The sequence below is a fragment of the Bos javanicus genome, chromosome 9, assembly GCF_032452875.1.
Source record: "Bos javanicus breed banteng chromosome 9, ARS-OSU_banteng_1.0, whole genome shotgun sequence".
Classification (NCBI taxonomy): domain Eukaryota; kingdom Metazoa; phylum Chordata; class Mammalia; order Artiodactyla; family Bovidae; genus Bos; species Bos javanicus.
Genome location: NC_083876.1, coordinates 33150796 through 33178474, shown reverse-complemented (window position 1 = coordinate 33178474; position 27679 = coordinate 33150796). Strand labels below are relative to the sequence as shown.

The window sequence follows — 27679 nt, the reverse complement described above, 5'->3', positions numbered from 1 at the left end:
TCTCGGCCTTCGGTCCAGTTAGTTCGCAGGCCCATGCCCTCCCTCCCCGCGCCGGGTTGGGCCACATCCTCGGACTCAGAGGTCGCGTCAGAGTTCCACGTTGACCAATCACAACTGTCCATGTACTAGGTGGGGCGGGGCTGCCGAGGCAAGAGGAAGATGGCGGCGGGGGCGAGGTGAGGTGTTGGCAGTAGAAAGGGGGATCGGGTGCAGGGGGCGGGGGAACGCGGAGCGATGGCCCGCGCCGGCCGCAGAGCCGGATAAGAAGCGGTCGCGCCGCGGGTGTGGGAGGGAGAGAGGAGGGCGCCCGGGCGCCGCGAGAGTATGACGGGGCTGTACGAGCTGGTGTGGCGGGTGCTGCACGCTCTGCTCTGCCTGCACCGCACGCTCACCTCCTGGCTCCGCGTTCGGTTCGGCACCTGGAACTGGATCTGGCGGCGCTGCTGTCGCGCCGCCTCTGCCGCGGTCCTAGCGCCGCTCGGCTTCACGCTCCGCAAGCCCCCGGCTGTCGGCAGGAACCGCCGTCACCACCGGCATCCGCGCGGGGGACCGGCCCCGGCCGCCGCCCACCGGCGACTACGCTGGCGCGCGGACGGCCGTTCCCTGGAGAAGCTGCCTGTGCACATGGGCCTGGTGATCACGGAGGAAGAGCAGGAACCCAGCTTCTCGGACATCGCAAGCCTCGTGGTGTGGTGTATGGCCGTGGGCATCTCTTACATTAGCGTCTACGACCATCAAGGTGAGACCCAGAGCGGGTCGGGGGACCGGGGCCTCTCCGGCCGCGGGGCCCGCACATCCGGCAGGTGTACCGGGGCGCACCTCTAGGCACAGCCCTCCCGGCTCCGCGAGTTTCTGTGCCCCGAGGCCCTTGAGTGCAAATTTCGGTGCTAGCGCCTTCGAGGAGGGGAGATAAGCTTAATTGAACACCTGCTAAACCTTTGAACTCGATTCATCACCTTGTACATACTTAAAAATATTTCTTACCCGTTATCACGTCCTAGTAAAGTGGATGGTGTTTGTATACCCTTGTTTCACAAATGTGGGAGCTGAGGTCGCTAACATTTACACATTTGTCCAAAGTTTGAAAGGTAGTAAGAGGAGGATTGATATTTTAGCCAGTCTGTACTTTCCTTCGGGTTTACCTTTTTGTTACACCGCAGTGGTTCCTCAGAGAGGCCCAGAGCACTGTTTTTAAGTCACAGCTCAGTGGTTGAGGACAAGTGGCATTTGAAGTAGGCTTATGAAAAGTACCTGAGAGCCTGGATAGGCGACTAGGAAGGTGGTCACCTTCTGTTTTCAGCTGCCTGGGATGTTGTGCGATCCTTGATCCTCAGGGGCCAACACAGTACTTGTCCTCCCATAAATTTTGATTGAGGAAATTTTCACTGTAGGGAATTTTTGTAGGTACAGAACTTGAACATTTATTGGGTAGCTACAAAGTTAAAGCCCAGTGCTAGGCATATTCTTGGAGAAGGCACTGGCGACCCACTCCAGTACTATTGCCTGGAAAATCCCATGGACGAAGGAGCCTGGTAGGCTGCTGTCTGTGGGGTCGCACAGAGTCGGACTCGACTGAAGCGACTTAGCAGCAGCAGCAGCAGCAGCAGCAGCAGCAGGCATATTCTTTGGATTCTTAACATTTAGTTCCATAGACTCAGGCTTGTTGGGGGTAGACACATTGACAGGAGTGGCAAGTTGAGCAACAGATGTTGAGAGTTAGTAGTTGCTGTGAGAAGTTAAGTTCAGTCGGTGGGTCGTGTCCGACTGTGACCGCATGAACCGCAGCACGCCAGGCCTCCCTGTCCATCACCAACTCCCGGAGTCCACCCAAACCCATGTCCATTGAGTCGGTGATGCCATCCAACCATCTCATCCTCTGTCATCGCCTTCTCCTCTTGCCCTCAATCTTTCCCAGCATCAGGGTCTTTTCCAGTGAGTCAGCTCTTCGCATCAGGTGGCCAAAATATTGGAGTTTCAGCCTCAGCATCAGTCCTTCCAGTGAACACTCGGGACTGATCTCCTTTAGGAAGAGAAATTCTGATTGGAGGAGCTCCCAAAGTTCCTGCAGAGGAGATAGTGTTTAAACCAGGCTTTGAGGAGGGAGTAGGAGATAAATGTTTTGTTTGGGTCTCAGTCAAATACCAAAAGCAATAGCATTTCCTTCCAAGTAAGAATGATTGAGGAATGTTGGTATGAAGGAAAGAAAACTAATATTTTAGTCTCCGTTCAATAGCTTAAATTAATGGTATGCTCACAGGAACTACAACTTGATTTTTAGCACTTAAATCTTTACCACATAGGCAGGTTTAAGTGTGACGGTTTGTCAGAAAGGGTAGGTTGAGGTCAGACAGCAACTCTTGCAGGGTATTAGAATTACCTTTGATTGACCAATCACCTTCCTTGCAGCCGGCAAGGAACGTGGTGGTGACTCATAGCCCATCGTCATCAAATGATAGCTTACCCTCTGAGGTTAAAGTTAATATACTTAGGTACTAAGATTTTATGGAACTTGCCAAAAGACCAGTAGAAATCACAAGACTGTAATAAGGCGACACAGTCTTTGCTTGAACAATGCAACAGAAATACTGTCTGAGGGAAAAGTAAGTGAAGCAGAGGGGAAATTAATTAAAGCCGTTGAGCAATGTGGTGAATTGACTTTAAGTGAGTCACTTATATTCAAATAATTCTTATAAAGCAAGTACCATTGTGTTCTAGTAGAGAAGGAAAATAAATAATTAAATAGAACACAGTTTATAGTTTTGCTACACTTCCTTGTTCTGAAAATTCCTGTTCTTGAATTGCTGGTGTGATTCAGAAATATCCTATCGTATTTGCTAAAGAAACCATTGGTAATGAAAAGGAAGAAGTCAAGCTAAGCAAGTCTTGACTGATAATCAAAGAGAGTTTTACGGAGCATTTTCAGTGCACGGACTCAGAGCACTTTTTGTCCTACTGTAAAAGCAATTTTGATGAGTTTTTAATGGGATAGGGGTTAATTTCATTGTTTGAAATAAGAGACTTTGAATTTACTCATCCTTGCTATTGACTGATTGATTCATTCATTTAACAGGTGACAAATTGGGAGATACTGTTCTAGGCACGAGGCATCTAGGCCAGTGATAAAGACAAAAATTCTTATGCTCATGGAACTTACATTTTGGTGGAAGTGTGGCAAATAGTATAAATGAGAAAAATGTATTTGATCATAAATGCAGTGAGGAAAAGTAAAGCAGAGGAGGGGGAGAGGAATGTTGAAAGTCAATGGTAGAGTAGGGAGTACAGTTTTAAAAAGAGTGGCCAAAGAAAGCCTCATGGACTTTAAAAAAAATGTATTTATTTTTAATTGAAGGATAATTGCTTTACAGCATTGTGTTAATTTCTGCCATATATCAACATGCTGCTGCTGTCGCTTCAGTCGTGTCCGACTCTGCAACCCCATGGACTGCAGCCCACCAGGCTCCTCCGTCCATGGGAGTCTCCAGGCAAGAGCACTGGCGTGGGTGCTGTATCGGCCATAAGTATACGTGCGTCCCCTTCCTCTTGAGCCTCGTTGACTTTTGAGTAGACATGAAGGAGGTCGGTGAGCAAGTCATGTGCTTATGTAAGAAAACTTATCCTTTTTCCGGGGAACTATATAGATACTTGGAGAAGGCAATGGCACCCCACTCCAGTACTCTTGCCTGGAAAATCCCATGGATGGAGGAGCCTGGAAGGCTGCAGTCCATGGGGTTGCTAAGAGCCGGGCACGACAGAGCGACTTCACTTTCACTTTTCACTTTCATGCATTGGAGAAGGAAATGGCAACCCACTCCATTGTTCTTGCCTGGAGAATCCCAGGGACGGGGGAGCCTGGTGGGCTGCTGTCTTTGGGGTCGCACAGAGTCGGACACGACTGAAGCCACTTAGCAGCAGCATATAGATACTTATAGATACTTAAACTGTCCAAAATGGCAGTGGCTAAAAGACAAGGATGGAGAAGGCAATGGCACCCCACTCCAGTACTCTTGCCTGGAAAATCCCATGGATGGAGGAGCCTGGTGGGCTGCAGTCCATGGGGTCGCTAAGAGTCGGGCACGACTGAGTGACTTCACTTTCACTTTTCCCTTTCATGCATTGGAGAAGGAAATGGCAACCCACTCCAGTATTCTTGCCTGGAGAATCCCAGGGACAGAGGAGCCTAGTGGGAGGCCGTCTATGGGGTTGCACAGAGTCGGACACAACTGAAGCGATTTAGCAGCAGCAGCATATAGATACTTAAGCTCTATTCAATTTTCTTAAACTTTCACTTGAGCCTATTTCTGTGTAAATATTTAACATTTTAGAAAGCCTATTGATATAGTCTTTAATGTCACATTTATTGAGTACTTGCTGTGATATAAAGCATTAGGAAACAAAGAAGTACAAGAGATTGTGTCTCTTAAAGAGTTTATTCTAAAGTCAGGGATAGTTACTAAAGATTATTATAAGCTAATGTATTAATGCTAGTGGATGACAGAGACTTTAAAGAGAGAAAAAGAGAAAAATCCATGAGGAACAGGGTTACTTCTCAACATACATGCTTGAGAAGTATTCCCAAGAACACAATACTTCCTTATCCCTGTCCGTAGTAAGGAATGGGGTGACATCTGAGATAGACCTTGCAAAAATAGGTAGAATTTGGATTACCATAATCAGTACAGTGTTCAGTATGTGACACACACAGAATGGGGAATTCCTTATTGGCAAGCATTCCCATTAGAGAAGCTAGAACAGCATTACTGAGTAGTGTGTTGAGATCAGTAAATATAATAGGTAAGTCTCTTGATGAAAGTGAAAGTGGAGACTGAAAAAGTTGGCTTAAAGCTCAACATTCAGAAAACCAAGATCATGGCATCTGGTCCCATCACTTCATGGGAAATAGATGGGGAAGCAGTGGAAACAGTGTCAGACTTTATTTTTGGGGGCTCCAAAATCACTGCAGATGGTGACTGCAGCCATGAAATTAAAAGACGCTTACTCCTTGAAAGGAAAGTTATGACCAACCTAGATAGCATATTCAAAAGCAGAGACATTACTTTGCCAACAAAGGTCCGTCTAGTCAAGGCTATGGTTTTTCCTGTGGTCATGTATGCCTGTGAAAGTTGGACTGTGAAGAAGGCTGAGCACCGAAGAATTGATGCTTTTGAACTGTGTGCTGAAGAAGACTCTTGAGAGTCCCTTGAACTGCAAGGAGATCTAACCAGTCCATTCTGAAGGAGATCAGCCCTGGGATTTCTTTGGAAGGAATGATGCTAAAGCTGAAACTCCAGTACTTTGGCCACCTCATGCGAAGAGTTGACTCATTGGCAAAGACTCTGATGCTGGGAGGGATTGGGGGCAGGAGGAGAAGGGGATGCCAGAGGATGAGATGGCTTGATGGCATCACTGACTCGATGGACATGAGTCTGAGTGAACTCCAGGAGTTGGTGATGGACAGGGAGGCCTGGCATGCTGCAGTTCATGGGGTCACAAAGAGTCGGACACGACTGAGCGACTGATCTGATCTGATCTGATGTAATGAAAAGTTGAGAAATGAGGTAGAATAAAGACCTGGGCAGCTGTTCTGGTTATCTCTAACTTTGTAGTCTACCCCAGAGCATAGTGTTTTAAAACAGTTTATGTGTTGACTTGGTTCAGGTGGGCAGTTCTGTCTTGATGTCTATTCTAATCATAAGGTTACAGTCAGATAGTAGCTGGGATGTAAAAGGTTTCACACCATATATTCAGTACCTGGTTTGTGATGGCTGGCATAGATGAGGACGGTTGGTCATCTGTCTTCACAGGGCTAGCTTAAGTTTCCTCATTTAACAGTGACCTTAGGGTAGTCATACTTCTTTTATAGTTATTCCCAAAGAATTAGCCAAAGGCCAAAACTGTAGGGCTTCTTATGACCTAGCTTAGGAAACCATGCAGTGTTACTTCTCCTGTATCCTGTTGGTCTGAGAAGCCACAGGTCAGCCCCCAAATCAAAAAAAAAAGGAGAAATAGACCTCAGTGAGAAAATGGCGTATGCAGAAGGGGAGAGACTCAGGTGGAGATGATGGCAGCCGTCTTGGAGATGACTTACATTACCACCTTAAATTTTTCCCTGTCTTGTATCCTTTCACTCTAATTCGGCTTCCCTGGTGGCTCAGTGGTAAAGAATCTGCCTTCAGTGCGGGAGAGCCAGCTTTGATCCCTGGTCTGGAAGATCCCCTGGAGAAGGGATTGGCAACCCACTTCGGTATTCTTGCCTAGAGAATTCCATAGACAGAAGAGTCTGGTGGACTACAGCCCATGGTGTTGCAAAGAGTTGGACACAACTAACACATATATACATTCATTCTAATTACAGCTAGATCTAGATTGTATTTAATCCTTAGACAAAGAAATTCATTAGTACTTCCCATGGTTTGACTCTGCAAACACACTGATCTTTTCATTTCCATTTACCTGCACTGCTTCTTGATTATAATCAAGAATTTCTACAATAATTCTTTTACCTGTCAGAAATTTGAGTTGTTTTCTCAGGAATTTCTTGAGCTCAGAATTCTAGAAGGGTGATTTGGCAATTTTGTCTATACTGTTATCATTTAAGCAATGACCATAATTGGGTTGGAACAAAAACTGGAGTTTGGAGCTTTTGGTGCTTTAGCTTTAGGGATGCTATACTTGCCTGGATCTCCCTTAAAGTATGCCTTGATCCAGGTTACCTGGAGATGTATCATTATCTTCAGGGGTGGAACCTGTTCATGTTGCTCACTGTATTGGTACCATGCTGAGAACCTTGTTGTAGGGCAGTATTTTCAAAACATGGTCTGTGGGCCATCTATGAATGAGTCATTGGAAGTGTTTATAAAAAGTACATATTCAGCAGAGTTATTAATCAGATCAAATTAGGGGAATGGGACCTGAGCAACTCTATTTTAATTAAGCTACTTACACGATACATTTACACATTGAAGTTTGACCCTACCACAGATGAAAGGACGTGCCACTACTTATATTACATCAGATTATTTATTTATCTTTTATGTTCATTTTCATAAGTGAGGATGATCTTGGGTGGGTCTTAATTATTAGTTAATATTTTTTCTTTCTGTTTTATTTGAAGTATAGGTAATTTACAGTATTTTGTTAGTTTCAGGTGTACAACCAAGTGAATCAGTTATACATGTACATATATCCACTCTGTTTTAGATTCTTTTCCCATATAGGTCTTTACAGAGTATTGAGTAGTGTTCCTGGTGCTATACAGTGGGTCCTTATTAGTTATCTGTTTTATATATGCTGCTAAGTCGCTTCAGTCGTGTCCGACTCTGTGTGACCCCATAGACGGCAGCCCACCAGCCTCCCCCGTCCCTGGGATTCTCCAGGCAAGAACACTGGCAAGAACACTAGCAGAGTGTATATGTCAGTCCCAGTTTCCCAGTTTACCCATTCCCACCACCCTTCCCCCTGTAAGTTGGTTTTCTGCAGCTGTGGCTGTCTTTCAGTTGTGTAAATAAGTTCATTTATACCATTTTTTTTAGATTCCACATATAAGTGATACCATATTTGTCTTTCTCTGACTGACTGACTTGACTCAGTATGACACTCTCTAGGTCCATCCATGTTTCTGTAAATAGCACTATTTCATTCCTTTTTATGGCTGAGTAGTATTCTATTGTATATAATACATACCACATCTTTATAACCGTTCCTCTGTTGACGGACATTTAGATTGCTTCCTTGTCTTGGCAATTGTAAATAGTGCTGCAGTTAATTATTACTTACTATTGCTATAAATTGGAGTGATCCGGAATAAGGCATTTGCTTCTATGTGAGAATTTAGCAACAAAACAAATCTTTTGTATTACTCTCTCTAGTGTTATTTCCATGGTTGTAAATCCATACTAGATATCTTTTGAAATGGTTTTGTGGTTCAGATTTTTCACACTAGCATTAAAAACGATCTGCCCTGTATACTCCCAGCCTTCCCAACCTATTTCTCATTCTTTTATATGCCTTTTACTTTATCCATGATTAGGTACTTGATGTCCCCTCCTTCTGGAGTGTCCTCTTTTCCTCTTCTTGGCAAATGGCTATCTGCCTGTCCAAAAGCTACCATTGCTCTTTTAAGTCCGTCCTGTCACTGCTCAGGTACTCTCTCTCCGCTACTCCATTCCTAGCCTTGCTGTCGCCTTGAATCTCCTTAAATGCTGTACATCTCCAAGTTCTCCATTTTGGGAAGTAGTAGTTGTATGTACACGTGCTCAAACTTTGGTACTAGCTTGTAAGCTCCGCAGATGGTATCTATCCTCACTGTTGCTTTTCCTACAGATTGTAGGTTGGTGTTTGCGTGTAATGAGTAGGTCAGTATGTATTCCTTGAATTGGAAGAAGAGGCTGCATGTTTTTATAGGTAAGGATGATGAATTGTAATTTGTTTTCCAGCACCAATACCCAGAGGCCTTAACACAGTGGGAGGGAAATGAACACAGTTTGCCCTAGTTTACTTATTTGGCACACTGACACAGATGCTGTTGGGAAATAGAAATTTATCAAGTATTGTGCTCCTTACACTGAAATACGGAGTTGCCAGAAGTGTTGAAAGTCTAAATATAAATGTGATTAAATTTTGATACACAGACAGTACAAACTAGGGTACTTGTCTTCTCTCGAAGGGATTCTATTTCTAATCTTCACCCTCGTATAGTATATTGCAAATATAATACAGAATTTCATATTTATCATAACATCCTGTGATGTCCTCTCCCCTTTTTCTACAAAGGGCTAGCAGCCTGTCAAAAGCTATCAATAGATCCTTGTAAATCATTCTCACTATTAACTGCTAGGTAGCTTCCCTTGACTATCCCAGTTTTGCTTTGTCTTTGAAAAGCTGTATCCTGTTTTTGAAATGACATTGTTTTCTGAGTAGCTTTCCATTTAACCATAGTATTGGATTTCTGTATGAAAACAAACCTTTCCTTAATAGTAATAATTATTCTTTGTTGCACTCTTACTATGCACCAGATGCTATGCAAAGAAGTGCATTAAATCCTTAGCACATTAACCAGTCAAGAAACTGAGATTCAGAAAACCAGGAACCACATATAGTAAGAGACAGATCTAGAATTTGAACCAGGTTTTATTCCAAAGCTTTTGTGCTTAACCATTATGCTGTACCAACTTCCACTAATAAGAGAATATAACCATAATCCAGGCACCTTGGTACTATTCCTGATTATGTTGGGTCATCTTAAAGCCTTGGTAAAGTGTTACTTATCTAGAGGTAATAAAGATAATTTGTAAAAGGTATTTAAAGGTAAACAGAGTTTTCTTCATCCACTAATATGAACGTTCATGCTGTGAGTTGTAGGACACACTTGACTTTTTTTTAATCAACTGAACTTAATTTTATGGAGCTGCTGCTCTGTGTTGAACTATTTCCTTGTCAGATGAGCAGAGTCTGTGAAGATAATCTCATTTTTAAGATTTACAGCCAGAGACTTAGAAAACCCACAGGGCTTGTTTATTTTGCCTACCTCTCTTGCTGAAGAACTGGAAGAACTGGAGCTAAAACCCAGCCCTTGCACCATTGTACTGGGTCACTGTCCCACATATCTCTCCCCTTGTTACAGCATGCTCATTCCAGGATAATTGTTGTTCTATGAGGTATTGTGGGGCTTTCTCTTGAAACAAAATTATTTAATGGCTTATGAGATTTATTTTGTTCTGAGTACTTCAGTCATGTAAAATTTTATTGGTACGTTAAAAAAAAATTGTCCTATAAGTATATGTTTTCTTCTCTGAAGATTGCCTCTAATAGTGTTACAATTGGATTGTTAGAGAACTAAATGAGGATAACCACCAGATAACTTACTTAGGTGTCTCATTTAAAAAGAAAGGTAGACTATTTCAAAGGATGGGTATTTATTTATTAAAAAAAAAAAAAAAAAGTATTGCTTTAGTTCCTTAGCTGGTGAGATGAGAGATTGTAACAAGATTGGTTGAGTGTTTATCTTGCTTTTCTTTCCTTTCTTTATCATGTCCTTATAAACACTTGCTGTTAGATATTTCTTTAAAAATCTGTTTCTGTTGAAGAGAAGCAATAGTCACAGCAAAAGTTTAGATTTCAGATATAAAAAAGAAATACATGTATATTTTGAAAGTCTCATTTTTTAGAATTGATTTTTCAGTTCATATAAATTTTAGAAGAAGCAATATTTAAGATCTGTCTCTTACTATATGTAGTCTAAGGACTTCCCTGGTGGCTCAGACAGTAAAGCGTCTGCTTACAATGTGGGAGACCTGGGTTCGATTCCTGGGTCGGGACCTCTGGAGACGGAAATGGCAACCCACTCCAGTACTTTTGCCCGGAAAATCCCATGGATGGAGGAGTGTGGTAGGCTGCAGTCCATGGGGTCGCAAAGAGTCAGACACGACTGAGTGACTTCCCTTTCTTTTCTTACTATATGTGGGTTCCTGGTTTTCTGAATCTGTTTCTTGACTGATTAATGTGCTAAGGATTTACGATAAACCGGTTTGATCTCCTTGCAGTCCAAGGGACTCTCAAGAGTCTTTTCCAGCACCACAGTTTAAAAGCATCAATTCTTAGGCACTCAGCTTTCTTCACGGTCCAACAAGCACGTCCATACATGACTAATGGAAAAATCATAGTTTTGACTAATTAGGCCTTGGTCTGCAAAGTAATGCTTTTTAATATGGCTGTCTAGGTTGGTTATAGCTTTTCATAACCTGTGTAGGGCATACTTAATTCCACTCTCTTTGTAATATTTTCCCTCTCAGCTTCCGTGACATCATGTGTGTTTGGATGTCTTCCTGTCTCACTGCCTGTTCTTCTGGCTTGTTTGCTCCACTTCTAAAAGTTGGGATGCCCTAGAAGTTTGTGCTGTATGTATGCCCTTGTCTTTCTGACGTTCACCCTGTCTCCTAGATCTGCTGCTGCTAAGTCGCTTCAGTCGTGTCCGACTCTGCACGACCCCATGGACTGCAGCCTACCAGGCTCCTCCGTCCATGGGATTTTCTGGGCAACAGTACTGGAGTGGGGTGCCATTGCCTTCTCCCATCTCCTAGATCAGGGGTCAGAAAACTTCCTTAAAGGGCCAGGTAGTAAATATTTTGGACTTAGTGAGCCATATGGTCCCTGTCACAAACACTCAGCCCTGTCGGAAGGTGGCCGTGCGTGAGTGGTGCGACTGTTCCAGTGGCAGTGGTTTGCTGACTCTTGACCCAGATAGTTTTCCCAATCCTTTCGCTTTAAATATCATCTGTATGCGCACACTCAGGTTTGAATCTCCAGTCCTTATCTTTTCTATAATTCCAGGCTCCTTACCTAACTCCTTACCTAACTCCTTACCTAACATCTCCGTGTTTATTTTATTAGGCATCTCAAAAGCTTAACATGTCCAAAACAGTACTCTTGAATTCGCCCCCCACCACCAGACCCTGCCTTCCTGGTTTATTTCTCATCTCAGAAAATGGGAGACCACTACCTTCCAACCAACTGCTCAAGCTAAAAATTTACATGTTCTACCTCTCATCTGTCGTCAGGCCTCCTTGACCTTCTAGAGTATATTCCAAATTTGCCACTGGGTTGTGGTTCTTCCTGCAGCCACCCAAGTTTGGGTTTTCATTATTTTTCACCTGGATTATTGCTGTAGTGGCCTCTTAATTTATCTTCTGTTCTGATCTGGTCCCTGTATAATCCACTCTTTACCCATCAACAAAGTGAACTTTTTTGGTAATATTATTCAAACTCTAAATAAAACTTGACAGTGGCTTCCCATTGTTCTTGAAATGCTTACTGAATTCAGGGGCCTTTTTTGTTAAATAATGCAATTGTTAAAATAATCATGAGATTAGCACCAAAGAAGGATACATGTTATACAAGTGAGAGAAGCAGGATACAAAATTGCTTGGTCAGGTATGCCTGCTGCTGCTGCTAAGTTGCTTCAGTCGTGTCCGACTCTGTGCGACCCCATAGGTGACAGCCCACCAGGCTCCCCCGTCCCTGGGATTCTCCAGGCAAGAACACTGGAGTGGGTTGCCACAGGTGTGCCTCAGTTCAGTTCGGTCGCTCAGTCGTGTCCGACTCTGCGACCCCATGAATCGCAGCACGCCAGGCCTCCCTGTCCATCACCAACTCCCGGAGTTCACTCAGACCCACGTCTATCAACTCAGTGATGCCATCCAGCCATCTCATCCTCTGTCGTCCCCTTCTCCTCTTGCCCCCAATCCCTCCCAGCATCAGAGTCTTTGCGAATGAGTCAAGTCTTCGAATGAGGTGGCCAAAGTGACTGGAGTTTCAGCTTTAGCATCATTCCTTCCAAAGAAATCCCAGGGCTGATCTCCTTCAGAATGGACTAGTTGGATCTCCTCGCAGTCCAAGGGACTCTCAAGAGTCTTCTCCAACACCACAGTTCAAAAGCATCAATTCTTCGGTGCTCAGCTTTCTTCACAGTCCAACTCTCACATCCATACATGACCACTGGAAAAACCATAGCTTTGACTAGACAGACCTTTGTGGGCAAAGTAATGTCTCTGCTTTTCAACGTGCTATCTAGGTTGGTCATAACTTTCCTTCCAAGGAGTAAGCATCTTTTAATTTCATGGCTGCAGTCATCATCTGCAGTGATTTTGGAGCCCCCAAAAATAAAGTCTGACACTGTTTCCACTGTTTCCCTATCTATTTCCCATGAAGTGATGGGACCAGATGTCATGATCTTTGTTTTCTGAATGTTGAGGTTTAAGCCAACCTTTTCACTCTCCTCTTTTACCTTCATCAAGAGGCTTTTTAGTTCTAGTTCCTCTTCACTTTCTGCCACAAGGGTGGTGTCATCTGCATATCTGAGGTTATTGATATTTCTCCCAGCAATCTTGATTCCAGCTTGTGCTTCTTCCAGCCCTGCATTTCTCATGATGTACTCTGCATATAAGTTAAATGCTTAGGAAATACTAAAAACCAGAAATAGTCATTTTATGATGATGAGATTAAGGGACATTCAGTTTGTTAGGAAGGATGGTTATGGGACATTTCCTTGTTGTCTACACTTATACAGTTTTTAATACTAGAATTTAAAAAGCCTCAAGATATAAAAAGAGATCTACATTTGGCATAGGGTTTATCAAAAATACCAAAAACATTGTTGTCTTTCTGAGGTCTACTTTCCTAGCATAATATTTTATTCTTTCATGGAAATTGTAGACTTTCTGGTATGTGCTCATGTGTTTTTTAAAAATTTTGGCTCTTTCATATATCTTTTCTATATATATATATTTCCAGATAGTTTACATGAGGGAAATTGTGCATGAGGTACAGTTGTAGAACAACAAGCATAATGTAAAAGTTTTTAAATCATTATGGCAAAACCCTAACTTTAGATTCCTAAGTCATCTGTAAAGAATTCAAGTATCTGTTACCCTGTAACTTCTTAAAAACCTTAGAAAGAGCTCTAGACTTAGTTTTTTGTTTTTTTTTTTTAAGATTCTGTTCATTTGTAAAACGGCCAACTTTCGTTTAACTTTTGGGGGAGGGAAATTCAGAATTTAATAGTAAGATGAATTTAGCGCTGTTTATCAGCATTACATAGTTACTGAGCTGAATAATTGGAAGTCAGGAGACCTGGATTTCAATCCAAAGGCTTAGACTCTTGACCAAAGGCAGTTAGTTGCTTGGCCTTGCTGAACCCTCTGTAAAAGGACAGGATAAAATAATTCTTGCAGTTCATTTTTATATAATTCTGTAAAGCACAGGTTTTTCATGAATTTGAGTATTTGCTAGTGTTTTTGCCTTCTCTTCAGTTCAGTTCAGTTGCTCAGTCGTGTCTGACTCTTTGTGACCCCATGAATCACAGCATGCCAGGCCTCCCTGTCCATCACCAACTCCCGGAGTTCACTCAGACTCATGTCCATCAAGTCAGTAATGCCATCCAGCCATCTCATCCTCTGTCGTCCCCTTCTCCTCCTGCCCCCAATCCCTCCCAGCATCAGAGTCTTTTCCAACGAGTCAACTCTTCGAATGAGGTGGCCAAAGTGACTGGAGTTTCAGCTTTAGCATCATTCCTTTCAAAGAAATCCCAGGACTGATCTCCTTCAGAATGAACTAGTTGGATCTCCTTGCAGTCCAACGGACTCTCAAGAGTCTTCTCCAACACCACAGTTCAAAAGCATCAATTCTTCGGTGCTCAGCTTTCTTCACAGTCCAACTCTCACATCCATACGTGACCACTGGAAAAACCATAGCCTTGACTAGACGGACCTTTGTTGGCAAAGTAATGTCTCTGCTTTTAGATCAGTTATTCCTAAGTGTGTGCTGCTTCCTTTTGCATAAAAGGACTTTTATTATGGTTTCTTTATTTTTATTACATCATTTTGGCTTTAGATTCTGTGAAGGCAAACAAGATGAATTATGATACGAGAAAAAGGCTCTCCACATATATTACGATATTGCCAGAGGAATTGCCTGTCTCAGTCAGAGGCATTCTTATATCTTGTCGCAGATCTTGTTCTGTGAAGTGTGTATGTGTAGACTTTGAATCCTGAAGAAAACTGTAGCCCAAGAATATTGCTTATGGAAAGTATCAGTAAGATAAGAACCATAGAGTATAATCAGATTTCTGGATGGCAGTCAGGCTGCAGGGTATCAGGAATTACTTTGCTGGTAATCTGTCTTTGCATTTAGTATTTTTTTTTTTGGATTTAGTACTTTTCAGAAACTGCTTTTTAATTTCATCCTTCCATCCGAATCAGCCGAGATAAAGGTTCAATTTAAAATAACTTTCTGGAGGTCTTTTTTGTAAAAAGTATTTGCATCTCTGTGTAGTAGTTTCCTTTTTAACAGCATTTCTGCCTGTGTGCAGTAAGCAAGTGTCTCCTTTTATTGTGAGAGGTTCCTGGAAGCTTTTTAAAAATTCCATTCAGTGTCATGTCCATTTAGGTTTCATTGTTATTAGGTAGCACTTTGTGCACTGATAATTCAGTTTATTAAATAAACATTGAACTCCTGCTACGTGGAAGGCACCTTAGGGGAAAAGAGATAACAAGACCCAAGTTCACAAGTAAGACTACAGTTCATAGGGGGTGGGGGAGAGTTAAGCTATAACTAATAAAAGTAGAATATTGGTTTGTTAAGGAGTTTGAGCAGATGTTTGTATTTGCAAGAGTGAGGTAAGTCAGAGGAGGAATTGGGCATATCTGGCTAGAAATTCAGAGCAGCTTCTTGAGGGTAAATGACATTTCAGCTGGCCTGAAGAATTGGGAGAATTTTACAGATGTGGGGCTGGGGAGGTAACAAAGGTTGAAGGTTAGAGTCACTTCAAGTGCTATGGGGGCAATATAAAGCAATCAGATTTGCTGGGTAGAGAAGTATAGAGAAATTGGAAGACTCAATTGTGTTATAAACATAGATTCTTTCTACCTACCAAGTGTGGAAGCATAACATGGAATGTTAATATGGATCTGCATAGTTTGTTCCTAATACTGTAGATTTTTGTAAGCATTTTGGGAGTCATTGAAGAGGTTAAAGTTGGAATGTGCCAGGCTTACAGATGTACCCAAGGAAAATCTGTCTATAGTGATACACGCTAGAAGAGGTAGAAGACCCATCAGAGGGTGGTTGTAATATTATAAAGAAGACTATTGCTTGAAACAGTGGGGTCAGTGGACAAAGGGAAATAGGTTCAGGGGAGCATTGCTATAGAAGAGCCAAGGGATAGCATTCTGATAGGCTGGTGATGGTAATGCCAGAGAGCAGAGACCATGTCTGGGTGACTGGGTAGCTACTGATGATGTTATTAGAAGGAAAACAACCACAAGAAGGGCTGTGTTTTATTTTGGTTGGTGTTGGTGGTGATTTTTTAAAGTTACATGAGCGGCTTTACAGCAGTTGTGATTTTAAACCACCCACTGTCCCATCAACCTTACATATTTACTGTTCTCCTTTAGGCTTTGTCCCTAAGTACGTATAAGTTTTACACTTTCGTGCTATTTCTTTTTTTTTAACTTGATGCAATGTAAGTGTTTGAGAGTTTTTTTGAAAGATAAGCTACCAAGTTTTAGATTTGTTCATTTTCAGATGCTTACAGAACTTCAAGGTGGGATTAGATGTTTGAATAAACTCAAAATATTGGGAACCAAATGCCAATCCTTTTTTTTACTTAAAATTTTAATATTTTGTTCATCATGGATGTTTTGCATTATTTTTAAATTTTTAAGGGTATTACATTAAGTTACTATTAATTTTAGTTACTAGGATTTTTGCAACGCACAGCTTCCTGCCCCCAGTTTTGCCTCATTCATCTTACCCTGGTCCTGATGCTGGGGTTTTAAAGTCCCGTAAAGAACCAGAGAAGGAGGAGCACATGGACAGAAAGAGGGCTGAGGCAGAAACGCTGAGGAGTAGTCTCCATTTAGAGATGGAAAGAGGAAAAAGATTCAGTGCAGAGTGAGAAGAGGCCATTCAAGGAGTAGATTGGGAACTGATCCAGAAGATAATTCAAGCAAACTGGGATGAGGATAGGATTTTGAGAAGAAAGAAGGTCTCTGACCTGTCATGGCCTTTCCGCAGACCAAAGTGCTTGGGCTTCCCTTGTGGCTCAGCTGGTAAAAAATCTGCCTGCAATGCAGGAGACCTGAGTTGGATCTCTGGGTTGGGAAGATGCCCTGGAGAAGGGAAAGGCTACCCACTCCAGTATTTTGGTCTAGAGAATTCCATGGACTGTATAGTCCATGGAGTCGCAAAGAGTCGGATGTGACTGAGCGACTTTCACTTTTCTGTGCTTGGCACTGTGCTAGCCTCTTGTAGGCGCAACAGTCAGAGCCCTGCCCATGGAGCTTATATGACCTACCCCTGGCATGAACACCCTTTCCCTGTATCTTTAATCGCTTTTACAGTAACCCCACCTAAGTCGTCTATCATCAGCTATCTCAAACTAGTGTTTTCCTTCAAACCAGTTCTTTGTAGAATTTCCATACTTTTTAAAAGTATTACCACCTTCTGTTTCCCAGGGTTAAAGCCATGGGATTTTCTGTGTTTACCTCTGTTCAAGTCATGTTCTTTATTCTCTCAGCTCTTCTTTTACAGTGAATTCTTTTTCACTGCTTGATCAAATTATGTGTGGACTACTGCAGTGGTCTGCTGCCAGTCCTCCTCTATACTGCTGCTAGGTTGGTTTTCCTAAAGATGAATATTTCTACACGTTTATACATTGCCCAGAAAAGGTTGGTTACCCATTGGGTAGGCAAAATGAAGTAAAAATTAGGCCCATTCCCTTATTCCTTTTCTCAAATCATTTGATTTCTCAAATCAAAAGTAGTATTAGTCTGTCTTTTGAGAATTCAGTGCTTTTTTTCTTCATGATCTATCTTTTCCATTTTCTTTTCTCTTAACTTTCTGAGGTCAGCTCAACTTAAGTCTTGTTTGTTTTACAAAGCCTTTTCTTAACCAAAGAGACTGCTTTTTATCTTTGAACTACTGATAGACCCATACTCAACCAAGTTGGCATTATACAGCATATTCAGCAGATTCTGTGTTACTGTATATATATTTATTTATTATGTTCTGTCTCCCAGTTGATCTTTGAGCTGTTTTGTTAAAGACAGAGCTGACTGAGAGTACAGAGAAGGAGCCCTTGATAAAGGTCTAAGAGGCAATGACCACTAGAAAGCTGGCCTCTCTGAAAATAGCCAAATTGTTTTTTATTAGAGCTCTCTATGTTAGTTAAGTTTGTTAATAGTTCCTTGATCTTTCTCAGTGATAGATAGTAACTGTAGTTTTTACTTTTATGTGCATGGTTGGAGGATCAGAAAGAGTTTTATGTAGTATATTTTCATGCTTTACTTGAATTTACTAAATTTTGATTTCGGCACTTTTGTCTGTTCTCTTTGTTGTTGAGTCGCTAAGTTGCATCTGACTCTTTTGCAGCCCTGTGAACTGTAGCCCCCCAGGCTCTCAGCCCCTTCTGTTTTTCTTCTTTTTACATAATTCATATTATTCTTACTGTTAAAAAAAAACTAATCAAATTGAGGTAACAGTATTGCATGCACAGAGTGAATCTGTAAAGAGAGTAGTCTGGGAGAGAGGAAGATAGAAACTTTGGACCGCTGCTGCAGTTTCTAAATGCTCTGACAAATCCCGTAAGGATCTTTCTGAGACTTGGGTCTTAGTTTCTTAACCTGTAAATGAAGATGTCAAGTGAATGGTCTCTGAAAAGTTCTTTATAGGTCTGAATTTTTCTCATATCCATATTGACACGGAATTGTTAACTCCTGTCTTTTTTTGACTTTAGTCCGAGGCCAGACTTAAAATAACAGTTTTGTTGTCATGTTTTCCTTTTAGATTCTAGTTTAGGATTAGTCATCATTGCTTCATTTGGAATTTTTTCAGTTCTAGATCCAGTATTGTTTTCATAACAAGCATCCATTAATTATTGATGAGGATAAATTAACCTAGTTGACATTTACTTTTTTTTTTTTTTCTTTTTAAGGTATTTTCAAAAGAAATAATTCCAGGTTGATGGATGAAATTTTAAAACAACAGCAGGAACTTCTGGGCTTAGATTGTTCCAAATACTCACCAGAGTTTGCAAATAGTAATGACAAAGATGATCAAGGTAAGCTTGAGTGTAAAATTGAATACCTAACATACGCAGATAATGTTTTTTGTATTTCAAGGCAGATTCTATTACTCTTTTATTTATTCATTTTGCCCTAGTGTTTATTATCACTACCTTTAATCATCAGAGTTAAACTTTTCTTTCTTCATCTGGTTAAAAGATAATTTTCAGAAAAAGAAAATCATGACTCATACATATTAAAAAATAAACACATGTTCAAGATTTTATTTAACTCAAACAACCAGGAATCAGTAGATTTTAAAGCCTGTTCAAAGAGAATCCAAAGAGTTGACACACTTATAGATCAAAAATATTAAAATAAATATGTGAATAGAGACAAAACTTGTTTAATTGAATCTCTACCAAAGAATTGTATGTCTATAAACAAGAATTAGGCAGAGCTATTAGTTATCTAGAATCCTATCAAATGTAAAACAGCTCCATAGAATAAGAATTTGGTAAGGTAGATCCGTGTGCTATAGACAATTCATTTCCATTAAAGCAATTTGTTTTCTTCCTACAGCCTTCATTTTTGTCTTCTATCTGTGTTATTACTAATAATACTGTAATTGTAGATGGCATTTTGGGTGAGCGGAAATTGTAAGTTACCCTATAACTAAAAAGCAGGGACATTACTTTGACAACAAAGGTCTGTCTAGTCAAGGCTATGGTTTTTCCAGTGGTCATGTATGGATGTGAGAGTTGGACTGTGAAGAAAGCTGAGCACCGAAGAATTGATGCTTTTGAACTGTGGTGTTGGAGAAGACTCTTGAGAGTCTGTTGGACTGCAAGGAGATCCAGCCATTCCATCCTAAAGGAGATCAGTCCTGGGTGTTCATTGGAAGGCCTGATGTTGAAGCTCAAACTCCAATACTTTGGCCACCTGATGCAAAGAGCTAACTTATTTGAAAAGAACCTGATGCTGGGAAAGATTGAGGGCAGGAGGAGAAGGGGACGACAGAGGATGAGATGGTTGGATGGCATCACTTGACTCAATGGACATGAGTTTGGTTAACTCTGGGAGTTGGTGATGGACAGGGAGGCCTGGCGTGCTGTGGTTCATGGGGTTGCAAAGAGTCGGACACTACTGAACTGAACTGAACTATTAGAGGATTTATTCATAGATACAAGGTCATTCTGAGCACTTTGATAAGACTATATGTAAATAAATACACAAATGATATGTACAGGTTCTTTCAGAGCAAAGTAGCTAGGTATGCTTTGATGTTAAAATTGAAGGGTGTAAAAGATTCTTGTTTACTGTAAGAGCTATACTTTTTCTTGGAACTGATTTTGAAATATATTTGAAAGAGGGTATTTTTTAAAAATATCTTTTTTTTTTCTTCCAGTTTTAAATTGCCAGTCGGCAGTGAAGGTGCTGTCCCCAGAAGATGGAAAAGCAGATATTGTAAGAGCTGCTCAAGACTTCTGCCAGTTAGTAGCCCAGCAGCAAAAGAAATCCACAGATTTGGATGTAGATATGTTAGACAGTTTACTTAGTAAGTCGTATATGTCTGTTTTTAGTTTTGTCTCACAAGGATGCTGTGTGAAGGAGAATATCTATGTCTCATTCTTACCATAAAGCCTGATTTTGTTGTTTTTGTTGTTGTACTTATTATGTTTCTAAAGTTTAGAGACCCACATAATTTTGAGATGATAAAATGTGTAGTCAGCTCCTTCACTTTCAGAATTATTGGTAAAGGAGAGGATCTAAAAGGGTTTGGGGGGCATTCCTTAAAAATAGAACTTCTACTTCTGCCTCCTTCTTTTAAAATTTATTTTGCCTTATTTTATTTTATCTTTCAGTTTTATTGAAATAAAATGACATACAACATTCCTCTTTCTTCTTAGTTTGAACTGTCTGTTAAGTTTGAATATTAAGTTTGAACTCAACAGCTATTTAGGAATCAGTCCCAGGAATATACTACTATCATCTGTGACTCCTTTCTCAGTATTCCTTCTATTCTGTTGTACCAAATATACCACTTACTCTGTCATGTTACACTACATGTAACTTTATATTTTATCTATTTTTCTTCAATTGCTTATAAAAACCTTTAGTTTGTTTATTCTTTCCAGAGTTCCTTAGGAACTTTTTGCCTTAACTTTATGGTCCTTCTGCTTACTAGCCTTATCCTTAATCCTTTTGAAGAAAGGCAGTAATTTTAATAAATTCATGTCCATTGTTAGCTTTTATAGCCATACAATTTCAAATGTATTTTTCATTTACTCAGGTAAATTCTCCATTTACCTTGTGACCAGAAAGTTAGTGGCTGAACTGAGGTTATTAGAAACTCTTAGAACCTGGGTCCCTTGGATTATAGCATCTTTTGTGCTACATCATTGATTATTTATATTAAGATTTATTTTACTTTATTTTTTAGTAGTTGAAATATTTTTATCCCCCTTTCCTCTCAAGCCAGATCTCATATGGAAACCAGCTTGCAGAGTAAAGAATGGCCAGATCTTGGTTGAGGCAGGTGTACAGTCTCGTCTTCCCCTCCTGGGAAGCTTGGGCTTTCCTCTAGGGAATACTGAGACCCTTTGTACTGTATAGCTAGGAGTTGGTCTTGCTCTGTAAAATCGGCACATGTGGAGGGAAGGAGAATAGACAACTTTTAAAGTTGCTTTTCATCCCTGAAGTTACTTGGTTCTGTGGCCAGAATAAGTGTTTGAGTCCTTAAAGCAATGAGGGTCTCAGGATGCCAAGAGAACACATAAGTTGAGTCTTGAAAGATAGATGGGATTTGAGGATTACCTGTAGAATGGGTGGGAGTTGGGATACCCCTCCTTGTCAGGTAATCAGTCCAGTTAAACAGCCTTTAGAGAAAATTTCCACATTTGGAAATAACAGATATAAAAATATATGTTGTGCCAAGAAATTGGGGTATGGAATGTATAAATAAAGTTTCTGAAGAGAACAGATACATGAAAACATAAGAAACCAATTTGATGAACAGAATTTGCCATAGGTCATTTTTTTGTAAGCAATGTATATTAATTTCTTATGTGTGTTTTTTTTCTTTCCAAGGTTCAAATGGTTTCCCTGACCCTGATTTAGTATTGAAGTTTGGTCCTGTGGACAGCACACTAGGCTTTCTTCCCTGGCACATCAGGTTGACTGAGATTATGTAAGTAGTTAAAAGTGTACTGACTTTAGTTCAGTCCAGCAAGTGTTTCTTGAGCCCAGCGCCATACTGGATGTGATGGGAATTCCCAGAGAATTATTGTAATACTGGATCCTTTCCCTCAGGTGTTTGACAATATCAGTGGTAAAATAAAAACCTATGTAAACGACTCAGACACAAGAGATTTTGTGGTTGTGCAGATATTTGGTATTAAAACTAATCATCATAGGAGACCAGGAGTGATCTCTGTGGGCCAGAGTTGTTGATTCTACAGAAAAGATGTAACTTGATGCAAAGTGTGTAAAGGGGGTAGAATTTTTGTAATTAGAGAAAAGGCAGAAAGTGTAGGGAGTGAGCTGCAGGGAACAAAGAAAAACTAGGGGGCAAGACATGAGTGTCGCGTTAGAAGGAAATAGGTAACTGGCCACACCAGTGCAGAGGCTTAGTGTTAGATTCTAGTAGTATATGGTGAAATCAGATAGTTTGGGACTGTTGACATTGAGAATGCTTTAAATATAAGCATAAGGAATGTGTGTGGTTGTTAGAAAGGCAGTAGGAAATCAGTGGGAATGGTGATTTTGGAAGGTTCGTTTCGCAACTATGTTTTAGAGTAGATTGTGTCTGGGTAAGAATGAGCTAACGTGACAACTGAAGAGTTTGTCATACTCTTGACATACCTGTAATTTATGAGAGTACATGGATGAGAATGAAACTGCTTATTTAGAACAGAGTTTGGCAAACTTTTTGAGTAAAGGGCCAGAGGCTAAATATTTTAGATCCTGGAAGCTGTGTCTCTTTCAGAACTGCTGTTCTCTGTTGCAACTAAACACATGCCGGTGTAGCTAAACAAGCGTGGACGATTATGTCAACACACGTGTGTGACCATGATCTCGTAAAGCCTCGTTTACAAAAATAGGTGGCAGTCTCCTGGACTGTAATTGCAGACCCCTGGTTTAAAATAAAGGAGAAGGGCAGCTCGGTGAGGAATACCAGAAAATTAAGAAATAACCCAATGGGACTTCCCTGGTGGTCCAGTGGCTAAGCCTCCGAGCTCAGTGCCGGGGGCCCAGGTTCATTTCCTGGTCAGGAAACTAGATTCCCAGCTGCCACAACTAAAGATTCCGCACGCCACAATGAAGATCTCACATGCCGCAACTAAGACCCCAGCACAGCCAAAATAAATAAAAATAAATATTAAAAAAGAACCAAATGTCCATCAGTAGAATAGTTACACTATGGCCCACACATACAGTGAGATATATGTAACACTTAATAAACCGGATGTAGAAGCCACATGTATCTACCTAATAAACCTTCAAAAATACGACTGAGTGAAAGAAGTTTGCAAAATAATATGCACTGTTTGATACATTTAAAAGCTATACTTACTTCATGAAAGTGGATGCCATTGGGTAGAAAAGGAGGAGAGACCATGAGATGCCTCACCTCCTTCTTACCTCCATCTGGGGCGGATCGTGCTCCGGCTGCTGTCCCATGCCGCTTTTGTGGAATATTTATAGAAGGGAAAACTGGATAAAAATGAAAATGAACAAATTTTAAAAATATGCATCACTGGTGAATCTCACAAACATAATATTGATTGAAAAAAAGCCCAGACATAAATAAAAGAACACACACTGTGGAATACTGTTGATAGAATTTGCTGCATGAGATAAAGCACATGTGGAAGAAAAAAGAAAAAGAGAGAAACTTAGGAGCCTAAAAATATATTTTAATTCTGGGTCCTAGGAGGAATATACTATGAATTCTCTTATTCATGAGAACCAGTTACCAAGTTCACTTGCAGGCCTAGCACTTTCCTGATTGCAGTAAGAACTAGAGGAGAAATGAAATGATTCCTGAGTTGTTAAGCCTAAGTGACTGGATAAATTACAGTGTCATTGAGACAAATGGGAAAGGCAAGGAACCATTGATTTTGAAGGGAACAGGTTGAATTCAAGAATAAGATTTTGAGGCCATGGTCTGTTTAGACTTAAGAGGGCAGATGAAGATGTAAGATTGGTGCTTAGACGAAAAGTCACAGTAAGGGTGGATCTTTGGGACTTATCGGTACCTAGCAAGTGTGGAATGTAAACCAACAAGGACCTACTGTATAGCCCAATAAACTCTACCCAATATTCTGTAATAATGTATATGAGAAAAGAATCTAAAAAAGAATGTGTATATGTATAACTGAATCACTTGGCTGTATATCTGAAACTAACACAACATTGTAAGTCAGCTATACTCCATTAAGATTAAAATTACTTTTTACAAGTCCCTTTAAAATGTCAAAAAAAAAAAATGTATAGAGGGGTTAGTTTTTATTTGAACTCTTTCACAGCAAGTTTAATAATCATTTAGTAGAAATAGTTTGATGTACTCTATGCTTGTAATTTACTTTCTTCTGTTCTTAATCTTTTTGGTCATTACCCTTCTGGTTCCTCTCCTCCAAATTATAGCGTATCATCTAATTGCTTTTTTCTCCTTTGGTTTTTTTTTCCCCCAGCTCTTTGCCTTCCCACCTAAACATCAGTTATGAGGACTTTTTCTCTGCCCTTCGTCAGTATGCAGCCTGTGAACAGCGTCTGGGGAAATAGTGATTCGCTGGTCGCGTGATTTGATTTCAGGCTTTTGGAGAAAAGGACTCAAGTGACTCTGATGTTTACAAAGCACCTATGAAACCCTGTACACACCTAGTTCATAATCCTCATAATTTATCAACAAACACAAAAAAGTGTCTTACTTGAGAGTAAGAGTATGTGTGAGCGAGTATGTGTGTGTGCGCGCGTGTGTGTATGCATGTGTGTGTGGAAATAAACTTATAAATGAGGAAGTAGTGGAGAAGGAAACATGGTGAGCTGGTACCTTTGAGCAGATTGCAGCAATGTTTTAGGAGCTGAAATTTCAGATTTAAAGGCTTCAGCCCTAACTACTTCCCTGTTTTTCTGGGGAGAGAAAGGGGCAATTAAAGCTATTTTGTTGTTTAGGGGGGTGGGGGAGTAATTTTTGTTCAGTTTTTCCAAGTGACCAAACTTTAAGTTTTAAGAATAATATATTGACATATGAAATGGAAGCATTCTGAGTTTGAGGGATGGAGTTCCGTGTTGTTCACATGTTAAAAGTTTGCTCACCTTTGGAGCAGAGGGAATACCTGTTTTCAGACATCCGTCCATTTTCATCTCTTCATTATTATCAATGTGACTTGAAAATGTTGCTCTGTTGTCTGTGTTCTGGGTTGTGACGATCATTTGAAAAAGAACTCTTACATTGGAATACAGAATTTAAAAATTTTAAATATTGTTTGAGACAGTCAAAAAAAAGGTAAAAAGTCATGATCTGAAAAGTAAACATGGAAAGTTTCCCAGATAAGTAGAGAAAGTTTTGATTTCCTTTTCCATTTGGTGGGCTGTTTGCGAGATAGTACCCAGAGTTGGTTAAAAAAATATTTCCATTAACTATGTTTATTTAAAATAAGCATTTGAGGGAAGTTACCAAGGCAGCTCTATTCCTCAAAAGTAACCTGTTCCTCTTTGGAATAGCACATGTAGGGCCATGTTAGTACCCAGGATTTTTACTGAGTAAATCCTGATGGTGACTTTGTATTAAAAGATCTTTAAGTGAGATTGAGGCCTGTGTAGGTAATAAAATATTACCACAGTTCTACAAAAGTAATTTAATTTTGCATGTTCTCTTTCATGGCAGAGAACAGCACTGGTTTTGTTATTTTTTAAATGAATAGATGATTTTTTGATAGGTGTTTAGTAGTTCTCCCCTCTCTGCTGATACTTGGACAGAAACCATTCTTTATATATTTGATGGACTGTTTTCAGAAGAATCTTATCAACAGCAAGTGCACAACAGTTATCCAAAATGATACGTTTAGAATGGAGTAGATTTAAATACTAGGTCTCAGTCTGAAAAATAGCAGAGAACACTGGATTTGGACAGCAAGGTTTGAAATTGCTTGTCAGATTCTGAGTCTATAAAGAATAAATGTTTTGACTCTGGATTCCAAAACTCCATTTATGATTTTAAAAATACACTTGAAATAAAATGATTATAAACTAAATTTTGGTTCAGTGACATTACTTTGCACATTATAGTTCTTTGTACATTGTGAGACTTTTTTTTTCAAGTCTTAATTTATTGCTAAAAGCTTTGTGTGATGCGACATCATATCTCTAAACCTTACCAGAGAATTTTTTTGTTTCTGTCTCCCTGTACTGTCATCCATGTTCTATTGAGGCTTTTTGGCCTTAGTTGAAGACTGAATTTATGCCTTTTATATATGTGTCTTTTTTAAACATTCTGGAATATATATGCTTTTAATGAATTAAATTTAATGGGCCCAATTGAAGTGAAGGGATTTCATTTTTGTTGAAGTTAGTCAAATAAATTACCCACTGGGATGTAGCCAAAGCCCTACAAGAACAGTTGAGTTTTTTGTATTTTTATTTTGTCCTTATATTTCATAGCAGTGTAGTGTTACCTATCAGAGTAAATCTATAATCTGACATGAGTCTGTTATTGTCCTAGATGGGAAGAAACCCTTAAAACAAGTTGCTAAGGATTCTGATTTCAGATTAGGCATTCCAGTTTCTTTCCATGAGGTTAACTGCCAGTACAGTCTCCACAATTTGAATGACATCAATCATTCTATAATTCCTGCCAAAATCACCTACTAGTTATGCATTATCAGGGCTCTCTTTGCACTCTCAAGAAGAACTGAAAACTTTAAAGAGTTGTTTATCTTTATGTGTTTTGAAGAATATCTTTATATTGTTTCTTCTGACACTCTCCACAATGGAAAAATTATCAAATTAAGCCTACCTTACGGATGGCAGCTTGGAGCCTAGCAAGAGGTTGAGGGTTTGAATTCCATTCCCAATTCTGATTTGTGTTTTGTTTCTTAACACTTGATTATTGTTAGAAAGTTTGAAAGCTGGTTTTGATGTGAATAGCAAATTCTGATATATTGTGACTAAGGCTGAATAGTGTCTGTCTTAAGAGAGGAATGTGTTCTAATGTTGATGAACAGTGCCAAATACACTGTGCACATCTACAAGTTAATCTTTGAATGTATGTTACTGGATTAGCCCCTCCTCTTCCTGTGTGATGGTACCGTGCGTAGAGTCAAATCCTTGTGATGTTTTGTATGGCGTAGACTTTGGCAACATGTAAATAATGTGTAAAGTTTTTATGATTAAGGAATCAAATTTATTGAATTTTATTATTGAAGGTTGAAATGATGTGTATGAATAAAAACAATAAAAGAATATACTCTTTTCATGGACTATAGTATTATGTGAATGCTACATTTATTCTAAACATGTAGGGACTGCAGAAATGTGATGAGAAGTTCATATGACAAGATAGCAATACTATTTTTTTAGATGGTGTGTTCTTGATTGAAGTATATTCTCATTTTTACCAGATTAAACATTTGGAATCTTAAAATGTTAATTTGCTTTTTGCTAGGTAAAAGTAAGGTGAAATTGAGCTTTGCTACTGCTAAAATTTTCAAAATTCCAGAATAATATCTGAATAGTTTTTTTTTTTTTTTACTAAATATTGAATGCCAAATTGAAAATGTATATGTGTACTCTTTTAGAAAGGAATTTGACAGTTCTCGTCAAACCAGAAAATAGAAGGGTAAGAGCTATGGTTTTTCTTATGTTGCATAGAGTATTCACTTTCTCACTTGAGAATCTAATTGTAAGGTAGTTGGCTTTTTATGCATAATTTTCATCTGAAATCAAGTTTCTCAAAAGTCACCTTTTAACTTTAGTTAATAGGACATACCGTTAACAAAAGCTAGTGTAGGGGGAAGTTCAAAAAAGTTTGAAATAAAACCCAACTGCTGTCAACAGTTGTCCAAGAATCCTAGTTGATAGGCCATATACTTGATAAAATTGGTGGAAAAGGGAAGTGCAAA

At 39.9% G+C, this 27679-nt stretch overlaps 1 protein-coding gene across 1 annotated transcript; it reads left to right on the top strand.

The window, feature by feature from the left end:
* The first annotated feature begins 128 nt into the window (after positions 1-128).
* Positions 129-27037, top strand: NUS1 (NUS1 dehydrodolichyl diphosphate synthase subunit). The gene is made up of 5 exons (XM_061427468.1): positions 129-739; positions 18485-18610; positions 19963-20112; positions 21645-21744; positions 24251-27037. Exons 1-5 carry the CDS (start codon positions 325-327, stop codon positions 24339-24341), a joined length of 882 nt encoding a protein of 293 aa, XP_061283452.1. The 5' UTR covers positions 129-324; the 3' UTR covers positions 24342-27037.
* The last annotated feature ends 642 nt before the right edge of the window (positions 27038-27679 follow it).

Coding starts and splice junctions, on each gene's coding strand:
- NUS1 (XM_061427468.1), top strand. CDS start 325: ATGACGGGGCTGTACGAGCTGGTGTGGCGGGTGCTGCACGCTCTGCTC. Junction 18,611..19,962: donor TAATGACAAAGATGATCAAG/GTAAGCTTGAGT, acceptor TTTTTCTTCCAG/TTTTAAATTGCCAGTCGGCA. Junction 21,745..24,250: donor ATCAGGTTGACTGAGATTAT/GTAAGTAGTTAA, acceptor TTTTTCCCCCAG/CTCTTTGCCTTCCCACCTAA.